Here is a 17,269-nt window from a genome sequence, read left to right on the forward strand (position 1 = left end):
GGGAGATTCAAAGGCTGCATTCGTGCAATGGAAGAAATTTTACAAAGACCACTTCAATAGGCTATCTGCTTGCTTCATGATAATGAGCTGCCATTCTACATATCCGCCTTGAAAGTTGTAATTTATAATATTGTATTGCGTGTTTGAATTACGCATTGCTGTGAAAACATATCTTGATGGCAGCTCATTACCATGAAGCAAGCAGATAGCCCATTGTAGTGGTCTTTGTAGAAGTTCATTGCACGAATGCAGCCTTTGAATCTCCCTGTCATTGAAGCTGTACTGTCTGATCCCACGACAGCTGGGTTTTTGCAGAGTTTGGTGTTGGAAATAAACTGATACATTTCTTGGCAAAACACGACCTTTTCCATTGGGAGGTGACAAGTGACCGAGGTAATTCTGACCTGGTTCTCCTACTAAAACAATATGTTTCTCCAGCTCTGTTGTCATAGAGCATTCTCCAGTTGGTGCCTCAACCATATTCAAAGTGTCATCTTTTCTTCCATCGAAGTAGAGTCCATACACAAGATTTAAGTTTTCTGCTTCTCTTCTTTGTATTTCTTTTCTGCACCTTTCTCTATCTCCTCGTAATTTGCCGTGATCTACCACAAACGAATCACTTTTTTAGTTGATTATTCCAACATCTTGCAATACACAAGTTGCAGCAGCAGCTCCTGTAAGGTCCAATACATTATACCGTTCACAAACTCTTGCCAAGTTGATCCCCAACACATGGTTTTGGTTTGATGGTTGAGCACCTCCCATAAAAGTTGAATCATTACCAGAAGATGTTGATTAAGATTGCATTGACTCTGAATCACTTTGATTAAAGCTGAATTGCCCGATAGAAGTGCTGGCACCTGCATTAGAATCACCGGTTGTTGGATTGAGCTTGACTGCCTTCGAAATCTTTCGTCAGCTGATGAAAGAGGCACAGCGTCAACCAAACCTTTTCCCTTGCGCTCTGCTTTCTGATCTTCAAATCTTTCGGTGCCATTCTTAAGCCACATTGGAGTGCAATTTTATCTCTCTGTTTGCTATCGCAGCAGAAGATGCCAAAAAGCCTATCAATATCTTGCAAGAACGTAGTTTCCATTTCTTTATAAGAATTTGATGTTCTAGATTTCTTGTGATACCGAGTTAGTTGTCTAAATTTCAACATCAGTTGATTGACTTTTCGAGCAATAGGAAACTCATTTATGGAAAATACATTGCACCAAATCCAATGGTCATGTAGCTCCTTTGCAACTATGAAGAAAGTTCAATCATGCTCTCTACTATCCAAATTATACTAGGTTGATATGAAAATCAACTGATAAGTCCTTCAAACAAGATTTCGTTGTTAAAGCAGCAATGTAACAAACAGTAACATGCTAATCGGCATTGCAAATTTGGTACAACCATCCAACACTTTTAATGGCGGTCTAAAAATCGACAGTTTGCTTGTAACTTTTTTTCTGTACATTTTCAGGACAAAGTTCTATGGAAGTGAGATAGAAACATGTTGCTTCCACAGATTTTAAACCCAAAACTGGCTTTCTAGCATAAGCGGTTATCAGGATATGGCAAAATTAGCTATTTTCGACTCGTTTGGTGAATAAGCTCGGCCACTAGAGGGCGTAAGAACCTGAAATTATGATAGAAGTTATTCATTTTTGATTTGAGGCCAAATATCAGAGGCACTTGTTGAAATTCAAATTTTTCTTTTTTTCACTCCACCCTACCCCGCATACGCGATAATGTTGTTAGGTTGGCCAGAACGAAGTCTTCCGCACCAAATTTACTCAATTTCAACAAATAGAAGCGAAGCTATTATAGTTTACAAAATCTACTTGTATATTCTTCCAATTTTACAGGCAACACAATGAAATGTTGAGTTATCTAGAAAAAAACGATGTGTAGCAAATTTACCTCAATTCCAACCAGTATTATAAGTTATGTTGTTGGTGTTCAAAAATTTGAATTTGAAATTATGGTACTTGCAGTGGGTCGGGATAATAATTAATGATTAAATAATTTTTGAATCTAAAGCTTTGTACTGCAATAACTCGTGTTTGGAAATATTGTTAAAATGTTTTTCGTTCGTCTGTTCAGTGGCATCTACCAGGGAAAAGTTTCTTCGTTATTCCTGAAACTTTGATTTGTGTTTATAATCGCGAATGCCTTCCAGGTATGGACATGGACGTTGACGATGATGTCGACAAGCCGCTGTCGCTAGCTGAAAGGGTCAGTTTGAAGAAGGGCTCTGAAAACGATAATGAAGACGAGTGAGTTTTTGTTGCGTTGCTGCGTGCGCGACGGTCGAGGTTGCAACCAAGTCACAAGGTTCCGACTTTTAGAGTTTTGACTCGAGTTAAATCGAGTCCAAGTCGACTAGCAAGGGGTCGAGTCCGGGTCGTAGTGTGTTTTGACTTGAGTCCGAGTTCAATTTGACTCGAGTCATTTTAAGCATTTGAAAATATGACTCGAGTCGCCAAAACAAAATCGTGACTCGAAGTCATCACAATGCTAGCTGCGATATGCGCAACATGGAAACTGTAATTTTCTAGTTTTGTATTTTAGCCTGACCTTTCTGTACAGGGATGCTGTCGACTTGGACGATAATGACCATGGCGCGGAGGAGTCCTCCAAGAAGGCCGATCCCTCTTCGGACGAGATTATGGAGCTGAAGTCGCCCTCTCCCGTCGCTAAGGTGTGACGAGATGTTAGTCAAAATTTTTGGCTGTGTAATAGGGCGGTTGTTTTATGACATGGCGAAAAGTTGGAATTTTGTCAAAATTGCAGAGTTAGGCCGCGCAAAATATTTACCAAAGGGAAAAATTTCTTATGCATCCGAACTGTGTTTGTGTCGTAGAAGTTGCGCTGTCTGCGCACCAGGCTTGGCCGAGTTGTAGTCTAATTTGTGAAATACTTCTTTGCTCCAATTTCATTCCAATTTCTGGTTTTCCTGCAGATTCTGCGTGATAACTGTACAGTAGGGCTGTTTGAAAAAAAAACCTTTTTCTTCAGATTTCACTGGCTACCTGCTAAAATTGTTGGGTACGTGAAATCTTCGCTGCACACCAAATTTCGCTGAAAACCAACCAGTAGAAGGGAGATTCTTGCGCTAGAAAAACTTCTAATCAAAGAGTTAGCCACCGTAAATACTATTTTATTCAAATCCAAATTTTTCTACTGCAATAACTTTGCTTCTAGTGGTTCGAATGGAGCCAAATTTGGTGTTTATCATATCTACTGACAGCCTAACAATTGTATGGGGTTGACAGAACAAATTTGAAATTTAACTTATGTTTTAATGATGAATTTAAAACTTCCTACTGCAAGAAAATCTCTTCTAGTGGTTGGAATCGAGCCAAAGATAGTGTGCAGCGTTTTTTTAACCAACCTAACAATTTTATCAAGTAGCCAGTGAAATCTGAAGACACAGTTTTTTTTTTAACAGCGAAAGACTGTGGCAGTAATTGTAATTCGGGGAAAACTTTGTAGCTGTAATTCAAATTGTGATTTGATTTCATCAAAATTGACAACGTTCTAGCGGTACAGTTTGTCTTCAAGTGCCAAATTCTAGTTTTTGTCAATCCAAATCCTCGCTCTCTCTGGTGAAATCACGTGAACCGCGCGGTGCGGTATTGCGAATCTGGCTGATTTGGCATTTGCCGGAGAAGAAACACTTTTGGGTTGGTGCTTTCGGTTTAAAAACCCCGATTTTCGTCCTTGCAGAAAACCCGGGCCAACCGAAGGAAGCTGCCGAAAACGGGGTCTAGCGAAGACGTCAGCACTCCGAACAGTGAGTGATGTCTTTCCCGGGGATATTTTAGGATATTTATTCAATATGTACCTTTTATGTGACTAGGAATAATCTATGTTATACATCACATTTAAGATTATTTGGTATTTGTTCTACTGCACCTATCTCGTCGCGCTTTGTGTCTCTGTGGTTTGATCATGGCTCGGGCGATTTTTTTTTGACATGTCAAAAAACGTCAAATTTTGTCAAAATTGTAGCGTTAGGTCAAAAAATGTCAAAATTGTTTACAAAGTCAAAAAATTTTAGCAAACTTTGTTTCGTATGTATCGTAGATTTTGCACTGTCGGTGAACTTATCATTCGGCATTTTACAGCTTCTAGACGACCCATAGTGAATCATAAACATTCAAATGAAACAAATAGGTTGACATGGTGTTATGGTCAACGTACCGCAATATCCTAACTGAAGCAAGTCTGCGTGGGCATTGATTTTTATATCAAGAAGCGCATGATGTAAAATTGTGAAGTAGACACCATTGTCAGAATGAAGCGACACGGTTTGTCACCAGCAGTGCACGCACAACTTCAGTGTCGTCAGCCAAGAACTGCTGCTGTCGAACGTTCTTTCTCCATTCTTGGCAAGCTACTTAGTAAGGACAGGCACTTTCTACCCGAGATTGTGGGGAAGTATCAGTCGTTGTACTACAAGAAATTTTGATTATTTCGACCGTAATACGTGATGTAACTCCTCGAATTCTTCATAGGGCCAGATTTCGTTGAAATGAAGTTTTTTCAGGTAAAAATTTGTCAGTTTGAGTCGAATAAAATTTTTCAAGCCTAACTACTTCGTAGGGACGGACAGTTCCAACCAGAAATGAATGTAATTGGTACAATGCTAAGATTATGTGTGAAAACACCTCAGTTGGATACGTTGCGTTAAAATTGTGATTTTTGAGGTGAAAAAATGTCAAAATTTTTTAGATCAAAATCTTCCGTTTTTTTTAGATAAAATCGCCCTAATCATTACTTTACAGATCATTTCTACAAACGTGTAAAAATTTGTACTGCATATTTTGTATAGCGTGAATCGGGAGTTTCCGCGGTGAAGAATAGCATTGAAACTGTAATTCTCGTTGATAATTCTTGGTTATAAATTCAACTCTTGGTGGCGAAAAAAGTACTCGAATCGTTGTAACCAGACTAGTTATCAGACGCGGCACGCCGTGTGGCGTGATTTTCAAAGAATTTGCGCTATCTGTGACTCTGTCTTTTTAGAGCAACCCAAAAAGGCTCCCGCCGCGAAGACGCCTGCTAAAACTGCCAAGGTTTGTCAATTTCTGTCTTCCGGGTTCTTGTGAAATCGGAAAATTATCGATTTTTTGCCGCGAATGATGTTATCACGATGGTCTTCGTAATACGATTTGACGATATCTTTTATTTTATGGCTGACGCGACAAAAATTTCTGATTACGACTGGTTTTTTATCGAACTGGGGTGGGGCGCGTTAAAATTGTGCCTGTCATTTTTTAGCCCACCCCTAAGAAGGCTAAGAAAACAGACCCCTCGGACAGGCCGGGAGCGTCTCGCAAAATGTCCGACTGTGACAGCGTCGAGGTGGTGAAGGAATCTCCGGCCGCTAAAAAGACGGCCCCGAAAGCCCGTGTCAAGGTGAGCTTTCGAACAAGTCTCGTTTATATTAGCGTAAGATTTGTGGACGTGTGATTTTTGGAACTAGGCATTTGGTGTATTTTTTAGATTCTCAAAACTTGAGCCACTGGAATGATGTATTAAATTATTGATGTTGTAATGAACCCGGAATTTTTCGGCTGACACTCAGGGGTAATCGTCAGCAACTAGTAGAGAATCGGAAAGAACATTGTATATCTGCCATCGTATCATGAAATGTGAGGTCACCGGCACGAAATTTCTAATACCCGGCCAAAAAGATCACTCCATCTACTGCTGTCAGCATAAGAAAGCTTGGTAGTAACCAAGTCGCAAGGTTCCAAGTCAATCTAATCTCACTTTTTACAGTTTTAAATTGAGTCAAGTCTAGTCATTTTCATAAGGACATGTAACGTTGACTACATCGACAGCTGCTGGCGTAAATATTTCTTCTCGGATAGCTACTCTCACGGTGGTCGTCGTAATGGTCACTCGCGTTCAAATTCGGTCCGTATTTTCACAGCCCACCCCTAAAAAGGCCACGAAAATAGACCCGGACGGCAGCGAGGCGGAAAAGAAGGCACCACAGGCTCTAGTCGAGGTCGGTTTTCGAATAACGCTCGTAGATTAGTGGGAATCGCCTATTCTACTTATGGTCGAGTAGAAATTTGCGACTTTACTTCTATTTTGCGTAGCAAGGCTGGCTACTTTACCAGATTCGAGCAACTGGAAAATTTCTGGCTTAACCAAGATAGATTGAAAGTAGAATGATAGCTACCGTTGATTTCCGGATTAGATTGGTAGGGTTATTTTTTTACCTAAAAAAGTGAAGATTTTGATCTCAAAATTCAAAATTTTGTCTAAAAAATGTTAATTTTCACCAACTGTCACAATGAGCAGACGATGTGCCGTCTACAACGGTAGGCCTGTAAAGTAGGCCACAAGTTGTAAAATGTCGAATGAAATGCGCGTTGCAAAAAAATTTCAACTTCGCAAACAATTTTGACAATTTTTTTGACTTATTTTGACGTGTCAAAAAAATCTCCCTATCGATTAGATTTGGAAGTACTTCAATTATGTAACAAAAATCAAATTCAGTTTATCGTTGAATTAATTCTAAATCTGATCAAAATTAGTATTACTGGATGATAATAGCTCTCGTGAGCATGAGAATGGCAAATGCATGTACTGTACTTGTACTTGTACTTGTTTTGCACTGTTATAAGTTATTTCTACCATAATACCGTATTGTAGCCACTGGGATTCATCATTAGGCCTGATTTCGGTAAAATATTGGTTTTTTCATGTAAAAAGTAGCCTGTTTCTAAGCCAAAAACGCTTTTCCAGGCCAAACTGCTTCGTTAGGACAGCCAGTTCTCACCAGAAATGAAGATTAAGTGGCACAATTGTAACATTATGTGGGAAAACACCTAATTTGCATACGTTAGGTCAAAATTTGGTCAAAATTCAGTTTGTTAGGTCAAAAAAGTAAAAATTTGGATTTTTAGGTCATAATTTGGATTTTTAGGTGAAAAAAACCGCCCTAGATATAACAGTTTTTTTAACTACTTTCCTGTAGAATTTCATGAAAACTAGAAATTATAGTATAGTTGAAATGAGTGCATAGAAGCATCTCGCTCATCGTCATTTTTCTCAAATAACGGTGTAGTTGTCAGAGTCTGATTTCGACCGCCTCTGATTCCAACACTGTTTTCTACGCCAGGTTCATAAACTCCCAGAAACCGTCCCGTTGGCGCAGGTAGCGGAAAATGCGAAAATTCCGCGTTAGCGCTCTGGAGAAGTAGTCGCTGGAAGGCCTGAGCAAACTCGAGCGCCCGACTGATTCCAGGGTTAGGAGTCAAATCGACATTGGGTGTAGTAGACCTGCGAAGCACGCTGCGAGATACGATAAGTTCACCGACAGCGCGACCTCTACGACGCCATCGAAACGCGGTGTGCAATCGATTTTTGACTTTGCGCACGATTCTGACAATTTCACGACCTAACACTACAATTTGAAAAGAAAAAGTAGACGGGACATCGGTTTTCCAAGCAACTCCTGTGAAACGTGACATTTTTTGCAAAGTTATCTGAATAAATTACCCGTTTATATGTGTGTTTGCCGCCTTGCAGGGGGCGCTAGCTACAGATTAGGGGAGAAGGGGGTGCTGAGAGTAGATGTGGACGATATGGTCTATGGCAGGGGCGGGCTACTTATCCAGTCAGCGGGCCGGATATGGGAAATTGAAGTACTTGGCGGGCCGGATTCCTGAATCGATACATCATTAATCGTGTATTCATCCACCTATTTAGAAGGAATGAATTGCATTTAATGTATGCATAGCGACAAAAAACACTAGTCACAGGCTGTGAGTTGCCTACCCTAGAGCTATGGGAAACCTATAAGTTGATAGGTATCCCTGTGCACCAAATTCAGATTTAAGAACACCGTATGTGGTCACGTCGTTAGCGTCACCAATTCCCTTCGAACATGTTCATGTTCATTGTCATGCAGCATTGAGTTTTCTAATCAATCAAATAACGAATCGACTAATTATTCAGTGAAACTTATTGAACGCAAGTGATGAGCACACACTCAAACGCTTGTACAACTAGGGCGATGAAGTTTTGAGCGCATTTTGCACAGAAACAAAGTACAATGAACGGGAAGAGAAATTGCCTTGCACGATTGTTTAAACCAGTGGATCTTAAGCTGGGAGGCGCAAAGCCGCAGTAAATTCCTCCAGCTCATGGTTGTTGCTCTGTCTATTGTCCGAATTTCATAATTGAGAAGTTTCTCATCAACAGGCATAACCTTCAATGGCAATAAACTATACTTTACGTTTGCAAGCATCCTGATTGCTCTCATTAATATTACGTTATATCACGTTAAGGGTGGGTGGGGTGAAATTTTTCACTATCATAAACCCAGCAAACACAGAATATATTGCATATATATTGTGTATATGTCTCAACTACTTGAAAATATATCTAGTCATATGTATTGTTTATATAAATCTGTCGACACATTTGCACATATATAGGATATCTTCAATGATACCTGTATGACATTGTCATCATATCTTGCTTGACCCTAGATGACCCCTGACCCTAGGTGACCCCTGACCCTAGTTAGGTACCTGGACCTGCCACATCCTGCAATGCCCTTATCAAGGAAGACTGACTGATAATTTTACAAATCATGCATGGCTTTGTTCGTGTATTAAATCAGCACAGAACTGCGCAATCACTTCAGCAAATATTGCTGCCTAAGCATAAGTTCGAAATCGTTGTCGGAATTGTCAGACTCTGTGATGACAGCCTTGTTCCTGTTATCTTCTTTATCGCCACCCTATAACATAAACGAGTAGATTAGTACAATTGATTATTATCACTGTAGAATAAAAGTTTTTCTGTGTTTGGTTGTGAGTAAAGTGGGATGGTGGTCTAAGTCACATTCACCAAAAGCGACATGACCTTTACTTTTACACTGAAGATATAATCAACGCAGTTACGCTGTCAAGATGAGACACCAGAACCTGTTCAATAATGCCTGTCATTATAGAGATGATTTTCATGCTATTGGCGTCATGAAGTGGCTGCTGCTGGAAACGGATTTCAAAACCTATAGTTTGGGCACTAGGTGAAGATTGTTCTCCACATTATTATTTTATTGTTAATATGGTAATCGTTGCCTGTGAGAGGCTGATGTGATATTGATCGCTCCTTCCATGCACGACACAGCAAATATATGCAGTGGTTCCCAAACTGTGGTCTGCGAGACAATTTTTATGACTGCGTAGTACCTTCCAGAAATTCACACGATCCAGAAATTTAAATTCCTTGAGTATAAAAATCTTTAGACAGGGTATTGTCTAAACTAAAATCGAAGTTGCTTAAAATTACTTTGTAAATCAACACAAAGTAGAGTTATTAAAATTAAATTTTAATCTCCCCATGCGAGACAAATGCGACCCGCGGAGGGAAATTGTAAAGGTCTGTCTCGTAAATTTTCTTGTAAAGTTGGGGGACCACTGATATACAATGTTCTGAAGAGCGGTAACAACAATTCACTTAGAGTTCAATAATATCATCAAAGACACAACTGTCACAGCACACAGGCTTAACTTAACAACAAAATTACCTTGCAAGATCCAGCAACAGCTAGAGATCTTGCAACCTGATCTTTAGTTCTTTTATCTGGGATCTCGAGGTCAGGATGAGCCGATCTGCATGCTCCTAAAAAGAGATATAACTAGATGAAGATGTCCACTGTCCAGTCATGGTATATTATACATCAGACAACGAACAAGTTTCATTGATATAAGAGACTCTTGGAGGTAAAGAATTCCAATATACTATTGAATAATATATTCATATTGCAATAATATATTCAATTGCAGCTGAATATTTTCTGCTAAAACTCATTAACAACTAGAGTACTAAAGTAGGTAACTTAGCAAATCACGACATCAGTATTCGTATTACCAAATATGACGTCAAACGATTAAAATGTTGAAAAATCGAGGCTAGGGCTCAACTTGTTTTTTATGTTGATTACGTTTAATTCCCGTCAATAACCGTTGATAACTTACGTCTAATAGTCTTTTCAAGTGTCACTCTTGTTGTTTTGACCCTTAATACTGGTTTTTCCTACTATCTTTACAGCTATGCGGGTCATCATATTTCCGACAGTTTCCGGCAATTGTACACCCCGGATTCCCATTAAAGCGGCTACCTGTAAAACATTATATTAGTGGTACACAATACAGATGGTACTGCCTTGCATGAATGGTTTGCACCAGAATTAACCATAACATTTATGGGCATTCTAGATAAAACCATCCACACCATAAATTTCATGGTCACGCTGATCAAAGGCTTGGTTGACTTTGCGATTTCGCAATAAATCACATTGGCAATTCAATTTTTGATAATAGAACTAATTTCGAAAAGGACCCCTGCTGTGTCTGAAAATGATTCCTTGGTGTCGGCGGACACCCCTGATTTAGACTGTCAATCGCTTTGTTCGAATGAGAAACAAAAACATACCAGTTCAGACTTTGCCGTTGTTCAAAGGTGTTCCAGCTGTGACAAGGTTTCACAGGGATCTTCAATTATATCTTCCAGTAAAATTGGGGCACTCGATTGAGGTCTTTTGGAGTCATTGTCGATATGATGTCTGAGGAAATCCATCATCTGGTTTTTCTGCAACTTTATGTCTTTGATGCACAAGCTAAAAAGGATTCGATTACAAGAAAGTTGGATTGACCATCATATGTGATAAACTTACCATTACTTTATGACAGGCCACATTGTTGATGGTCAAAATTTTGTAGTTCAACGATGATTTTAAATGAAGGAGCATCTGAAAAACAGAGAGACTTTATTCTCAAATTCCAGAACGCATCAAAGTGCTAGGAACTTACTGCAGGACTTAGATCTCTGGCCGTTACATTCAATGTTGGGATCATGCCATTCTTGAACACTATTTTCGCTTAATGATGGCAAACTTGCATTGCGAGCATCATTGATATCACTCCTGCTTGCCACACTTTCATTGCTAGAATCATAAGATGACCGCGTTCTTGAAATTGGCATGTCTTGTATCTGAATACTTGGATTATGTTTCTTCCTTGCAGTGCAGGAAAAACATCATCTACAAATTATAAACGTTTTACATATATGTACCATATTTCACGGAATAAAAGGGTATACCTTGACCATCAGTTGACGCCGAATTATTCAAAAATTGTTTGTTCAGCTGACGTTTTCGTTTTGGCCGCTGCGCTTCATTTTCAGTTCAGACAATGACAAAGACGTGAGCAAGCCACTATACTCTCCGCAGCGTTTATTATATCACTAAAAGCTACCTTCAATACATCTAAAACATATGGATAATGTAGATGGCAAAGGTAGGCCCACTTGGAAAACAATATACTAATTCTGAGTTTATAACTTACTGGATGAGCATTTCATATGTATCTTTTATACAGAGACCGATTGCGATCATCATATTATGGTTGCTTTCTATTCTTAGCCTTACCGTGCTATTTGCATTCTTACGCAACCACCAGCCATGCAATACTATTATAGATACAAACAATTTCACACAATTCACAATTCATAAGATATAAGCTAGTCTGAATCAATGAGATCACTTCTACATCGGTTTTCCAGCTTTTATGTATTACAGCAACAGCAACCGATTGTTCTTGTTCAACAAAAAGCACAACAGCAAATGATTGCTCGATTTATTGATCGACTAATACCCACCTAATGACCTATATTCATTTACAGCAAATCCTTAAAGTAAGGTTGGAGTAAGTTGATATCCAGGAAATGTGCTCATGATTAGCCGCACAAGTTCTATAGTTTATTAGTTGGTTTGATATGAATCCAAGAATTATATTCAGATATAGCCGCCCAGTTATGATATGGACACCATATTACCAGAAAGACTAGACTAGTTCTATGAAGTTATATCGTATTACCTCAAGACAAGTCCTTAACTATGATTATATAAGAAGCATAGCCTATTTATAAATTACCTTGCACAGAGCAGTTTTCGGTATTCTTCTATGCTTGGATTAGCCTCAATTAACTGCGATTTCCCTGAACGCAACTAAAACCAAAACGACAACGATATCTGCACTACAAGCCGCCATTATCAGAGCGCTTCTGTCTTTTGTCTGACGATTTGAAACCTGCGCGCCGAAAACCAGAGTGATTAACAGAGATGCCACTGGGATATTTCGGAAAAACCCAGATATGGAGGCGAAATAAACGCAGAAAAACCCAGATCCTATATTTCACGCAAAAGACACGAGATAGCTGTGAAAGTGGAGACTGATAGTCGTCCAATACACTCATACAGTCATTGAAGCCTTTGATATTGAATTTACAGCCGTTCATAATACACATTTTGCTTCGTTACCACTGCGAATCGCACAAAAAACACGATGTTTTCGTCTCGACACATCGAAATGATACAATTGGGGCGCAGCGTGAATAGTTGATGATAGTGTACCGGTAGTCCGGTACTAATTATATCATCGCGCTGCAAAAGTTCAATGCAATGCCATCCATTCCCTATTTCTAAGGATGATTTCCATTATTTTCAGCGACCAGAACAGATTGAAAGTAGCTTTCGATTGATTAATCTTACGACAATCACTTTTATTTGGAATGATCACAGACCAATATATAGTGGAAATAAATAACTGTCAAATCATGAAATTCGGGGTTAGGGTAAGGGACATAGGGTTAGGGTTCGAATGTGCTGATATGATAACTAATGCCTCTGATTAACTTGCTAGGGGTGTCCAACTAACTAACTCTCTCTCTCTCTGAGTGTCCCTGTTGGAACTATAAATATACTCAGATAACAATAGGATTATATTAGTCGGATCATCACCTGGTCTGTTCATGTGCTTGTGCATACCATACAGTTACATGATATTCATCGATACATGCCGAATTGTTCACCAAGTGCCGAGTTCGCTACTGGCAATCGTCCTATATGAAGATGACTTTCTGCGATTTGGAAGTTACCATTCAATGAAGCTCATCGCATCAAGCCGAAGACTCTCGTTTTAGTAGTGAAATAGATTCTCAACACTCTGTCGTTACAATAACAGCAAAATCCATCGACAATTGTTGTGGAATTGCTTTGCGTTTGTCAATGATGACTCATGCTCGTTGATTGTTTTCCTGTGTTCCTACCGTCGTTAGTATTTCGTGTGTCGTAGTTCTGTTAAGTTTTGGTCGTGAATAAACGTGGTCGTACTTGTGCTGCATCGGTATAGCCTTCTTCGGTATATGATCAAGAAATAGTTTAAGAGGAACACAACAGAGCGTTTCTGGCGACGAGGATGGGATCCTGTGATATATATGGGATCTGAGCTATTTCAACATTTCCAAGAAGAGGTTGCAGTGCGACTAAGTTTTATTCGTGAGACGTACATACTTCAAGTGCGTGACTACCACACCCAACATGTCCGAAGAACTCGTTAACGTTCTTAAGGAACAGTTAGAACAGCAGCGTAAAGAGATGGACGAGCAGAGGGCACATAACGAACAGCAGATGAAAGCATGGATGGAGACACTGCGTCAAATATCTTCTCAGGCGGTCTCCACTGCGCCGGTCAGCAATAATGTGTCAGTTCAGCCATTTGCTCCATTTGACTCCACAACAGAACTCTGGACCGATTATTGGGAACGATTCAGCACATTCGTGAGCGCAAACTCTGTGCCGAATGATAAAGTGGCCCATGTATTCTTAACGAATCAAAGTCCAGTGGTCTACAAGATGTTGCAGAACATAGCTGCGCAGCAGGCCGATCCTAAGAAGATTAATGATCTTTCCATTGAAGAAATTAACGCTTTTATGAAAGAGCACTATGATCCGAAGCAATTTGTGATTAGAGAACGCTACAAATTTTGGAGCGATATGAAGCGCAAACCTGGTGAAACCATACCAGAATTAGCTGCTCGTATCAGGCAAGACGCGATCACATGTGACTTTTCTTCAATTAAAAATCCGTTGGACGAAGCGATGTCCACGCGATTTATGTGTTCGGTGGGAAATGAAGCTGTTCTAAAGGCAGTATTTAAACTGAAAAGCGATTCTTTGAACTTCGAGACTGTTGTCAAAACAGCAACTGATACGGAAGATGCCGCCAAGGTAGCAAAAGAAACCGTTTATGGTGCAAAATCCGAAATCCCGTTTCAAACTAACGTGGTAAAGTCTTCTTATACAAAGAAAAGTAAAGGAGACGCCCAGAACTCCAAGAGTCGAGTTGCTGGATATGAGGGGGAAGGAAGAAACCTCTCTGAAAGGGCGTGTTTTCGATGTGACAAGTGCGGACACTCTCCTGATGAATGCAAATATGTAGATGCTGTCTGTCATTACTGCGACAAAAGATGTCATATTCAACCAGCATGTCGTATCAAAAAGAAAGATAGGTTGACGGAGAAAGGTGTTCGAAAGAACCGTCGCGTTAAAAGTGTTAAACATACGCGATCGTATCCAGAAATCGAAATCGACGTGCAAATCAATGAAGACATCCAGTCGTTTGAGTTGGATACTGGCGCGAGAGAAAATTTCATGACCAAAGACAGATGGATCGATCTGGGAAGACCTGCTATGCAAAAGGTGAATGCTGAATTCGAATCTGCATCCTTGCATAAACTGAACACTCTAGGTACATTCACACCTAAGAATGTGTCACTGACAGATGTGAACAATGTGCAACTTTGCATTTATTCATAGGTTAAATACCGTAATAAATGATCAAACTGAAATACAAAAGAACAGTTGCATCGACTAGCCTAATCCCTATTGCTCCAACAACTCACAAGACGTGGGTGCTAATATATACATGCACGCACGTCGCACAATCACAACAACGAGAAGACGAGATCGCTCATGCGTTTAGGGAAACTATTAGGGAGAGAGATAGTAGTAAGAGATAATCACACATCCCCCCCAACTCCTAACAAAATCAACGAGCATTGAGTGAGGAGTTCAAAATACAGCGTGTAGAGAACGTCCAACCAAATACTCTAATGGCGATCGAAGCGGGAATCAACATAAAATTTGTGCCCCAATAACGTAGTCCTTGTGCCATAGTGGCGGAGTAACATTTCTGCCAGAGCGCTGGCGTCTATCATTAGACGGTGCGGCAACACTAGTGTCGTCGATCGGTACTTCAACTGGTAGATGATCTTCTGCACTCGATTCGGCGGATCTCGGCACGCCAGGGTCTACCTCATGTGACTGTCCACTTCGAGCGGGTGGCAAAACGACTTGAGGTGACGTAGCTGTGCCGGGAGACGAGACCGTTGGCTGAAAATATGTGCGCTCTTGGTTCGGGAAGTACGGCTCAATCTTGCGTAGAAATTTCCTGTTACGCAGCGTCAATCTGCCGGAACCGTCCACTTTCACGAGGTACTGGTCATGGTCCCGGCACTGAACCACAGTGCCGGTTCTGTCCCAGCGAAGGGGATAACGACCGTTTTGGTTTTGAATGCGACAGACATCACCTTCAAGAAGCGGTGATAATGGCTTAGTGTTCAATGACAGAGATTCCATCTGCTTCGCAAATCTGGTACGTAACGTGTGCTCGCGACTCTGCCAGAGGTTCCTCCATAATGGCCTGATGTTGCGCTGGGTGAAAACTGGGACCCATGCTTTGATCGGCAACGCGTCTTTCAAAGTCCTGCCAAATACTATTTCTGCAGGGGAGAGTCCATTCGCGGGGTCGGGGCAATTGCGAAACTGTAGCAATGCTCGAGTAATTGCATCGGTCCGGATGCGGCCATCCTGCGAAATGTTGCCGAGAAGGAGTCGTTTCATCGATTTCACCGCGGCTTCCGCGCGGCCATTTGACCTTGAGTGGTAGGCCGACGACAGCCTGTGACGTACCCCCCATTTTCGAAAAAATTCCCGAGTGCTGTGCGCAGCAAATTCGGGTCCCCCATCACTGCTAAGTTCTTCGGCCACTCCAAACGTGCCGAAGTAACTTCGTAATGCATCTTGGAGTCCGAGGGCTCCAGACGTTTGCCCACCGTGCTTCACATGGAATATCTCTGGCCAGTTGCTGAAGCGGTCAACAACGACTAAATAGTGGTGGCCTGCGGCGGTGCAATAATCAGCGGCAACAGCTTGGAAAGGGTAGGTCGGTATGAATGGCTCGGCCGGAGGCATGTATGCTTGACTCGGTGCCATTTTACTGCAGTTGCCACAACGTGCTCGTGTACGTGCTATACACTCAGTCATCCCAGGCCAAAATACTGTGGCCTGTGCCCTCTGTGACATGGCAGCAGTCCCTTGGTGTGCCGAGTGTAAGATTTCACAGATAACCCCTCGCAATGGCGGGGGAACGACAATCCGGTCATTATACATGACAACATCGTCTACGATCGAAAGGTTGTCGCGGTACCGCCAATATGATTGTAGTTGAAAAGGCAATTTGTCCGATTTGTCTGGGAATCCTGAGATGATGTGAGTTTTTAACTCACTGAGGACAGGATCATATGCAGTACTGCGCTTTACATCGTCCCAGGAGACAACTTCAATGGCATTCAATGATGCGCGGGAGGCGGCCACGATGCTGATTTCAATCAGATTGGTGTCCTCATGGGCAGCCACGATACTGTCGCAGTGGTCCAATGGCATGTCATCCACTGGAGTCGAGGGAGCAGGGTGCCTGGAGAATGCATCAGATGCAGGAATGAGTTTGCCAGGAACATGGACGACACGGAAGCGCCATGACAATGTGCGCTGCTTCAGACGAAAAATCCTTGTGTTAGTAATTTCATCAAGGGAGCGGTCCCTTGGTTGTATTAAGTTTGATCATGTGCAACTTTGCATTTATTCATAGGTTAAATACCGTAATAAATGATCAAACTGAAATACAAAAGAACAGTTGCATCGATTAGCCTAATCCCTATTGCTCCAACAACTCACAAGACGTGGGTGCTAATATATACATGCACGCACGTCGCACAATCACAACAACGAGAAGACGAGATCGCTCATGCGTTTAGGGAAACTATTAGGGAGAGAGATAGTAGTAAGAGATAATCACACAAACAATCGGTCAGAAATATCCGATTTCTCATTTATAGTTACCGATATACCGAATTTGAACTTGATAGGCCGTAGTGGAATATTGAAGTTGGGAATTTCAATTGATGCGCTGCTATACGGTAACAGCGTTGTAAAATCACTTTCCAATGTTGATTTTTCGGAATTGGCCAAACGCTGTGAGGATATCAGTAACGAATTCCCAGAACTTTTCAAATCTCAATTGGGTTGTTTAAAGGATGTTAAGTTAGACATTCGATTTAA

The 17,269-nt window shown here is 41.0% G+C and overlaps 1 protein-coding gene and 1 long non-coding RNA gene across 3 annotated transcripts in view; one reads left to right on the plus strand and one right to left on the minus strand.

The window, feature by feature from the left end:
- The first annotated feature begins 1,869 nt into the window (after window positions 1-1,869).
- On the plus strand, window positions 1,870-7,522 carry LOC145435907 (uncharacterized). The gene is made up of 7 exons (XM_080313175.1): window positions 1,870-2,267; window positions 2,581-2,692; window positions 3,721-3,787; window positions 5,023-5,072; window positions 5,278-5,415; window positions 5,936-6,013; window positions 7,136-7,522. The coding sequence occupies exons 1-7, from the start codon at window positions 2,173-2,175 to the stop codon at window positions 7,199-7,201; spliced, it is 606 nt and encodes a 201-aa protein (XP_080169301.1). The 5' UTR covers window positions 1,870-2,172; the 3' UTR covers window positions 7,202-7,522.
- A 1,095-nt stretch (window positions 7,523-8,617) lies between these two features.
- LOC145436003 (uncharacterized) overlaps window positions 8,618-17,269 on the minus strand; it is a 227,078-nt gene continuing 218,426 nt past the window's right edge. The window contains exons 2-8 of one of the 2 annotated variants that reach the window (XR_013914135.1): window positions 11,131-11,250; window positions 10,842-11,071; window positions 10,706-10,780; window positions 10,465-10,648; window positions 10,008-10,150; window positions 9,557-9,651; window positions 8,618-8,764 (exon numbers count right to left, since the gene is read on the minus strand). This is a non-coding gene — a long non-coding RNA (uncharacterized LOC145436003). Of the gene's footprint in view, window positions 8,765-9,556; window positions 9,652-10,007; window positions 10,151-10,464; window positions 10,649-10,705; window positions 10,781-10,841; window positions 11,072-11,130; window positions 11,921-17,269 lie in introns of those variants that run through there. The other variant, XR_013914130.1, reaches the window with a different exon arrangement.

Source organism: Botryllus schlosseri, chromosome 1 (assembly GCF_051294905.1).
Source record: "Botryllus schlosseri isolate E-star chromosome 1, Bs_hap1, whole genome shotgun sequence".
In the NCBI taxonomy this organism is placed as follows: domain Eukaryota; kingdom Metazoa; phylum Chordata; class Ascidiacea; order Stolidobranchia; family Styelidae; genus Botryllus; species Botryllus schlosseri.

Excerpts from the sequence above, each read along its gene's own strand:
- LOC145435907 (XM_080313175.1), top strand. The coding sequence starts at position 2,173 with ATGGACATGGACGTTGACGATGATGTCGACAAGCCGCTGTCGCTAGCT. Across the intron at positions 2,268-2,580 it reads GAAAACGATAATGAAGACGA|GGATGCTGTCGACTTGGACG; the intron begins GTGAGTTTTTGT and ends CTTTCTGTACAG. Across the intron at positions 5,073-5,277 it reads CGCCTGCTAAAACTGCCAAG|CCCACCCCTAAGAAGGCTAA; the intron begins GTTTGTCAATTT and ends GTCATTTTTTAG.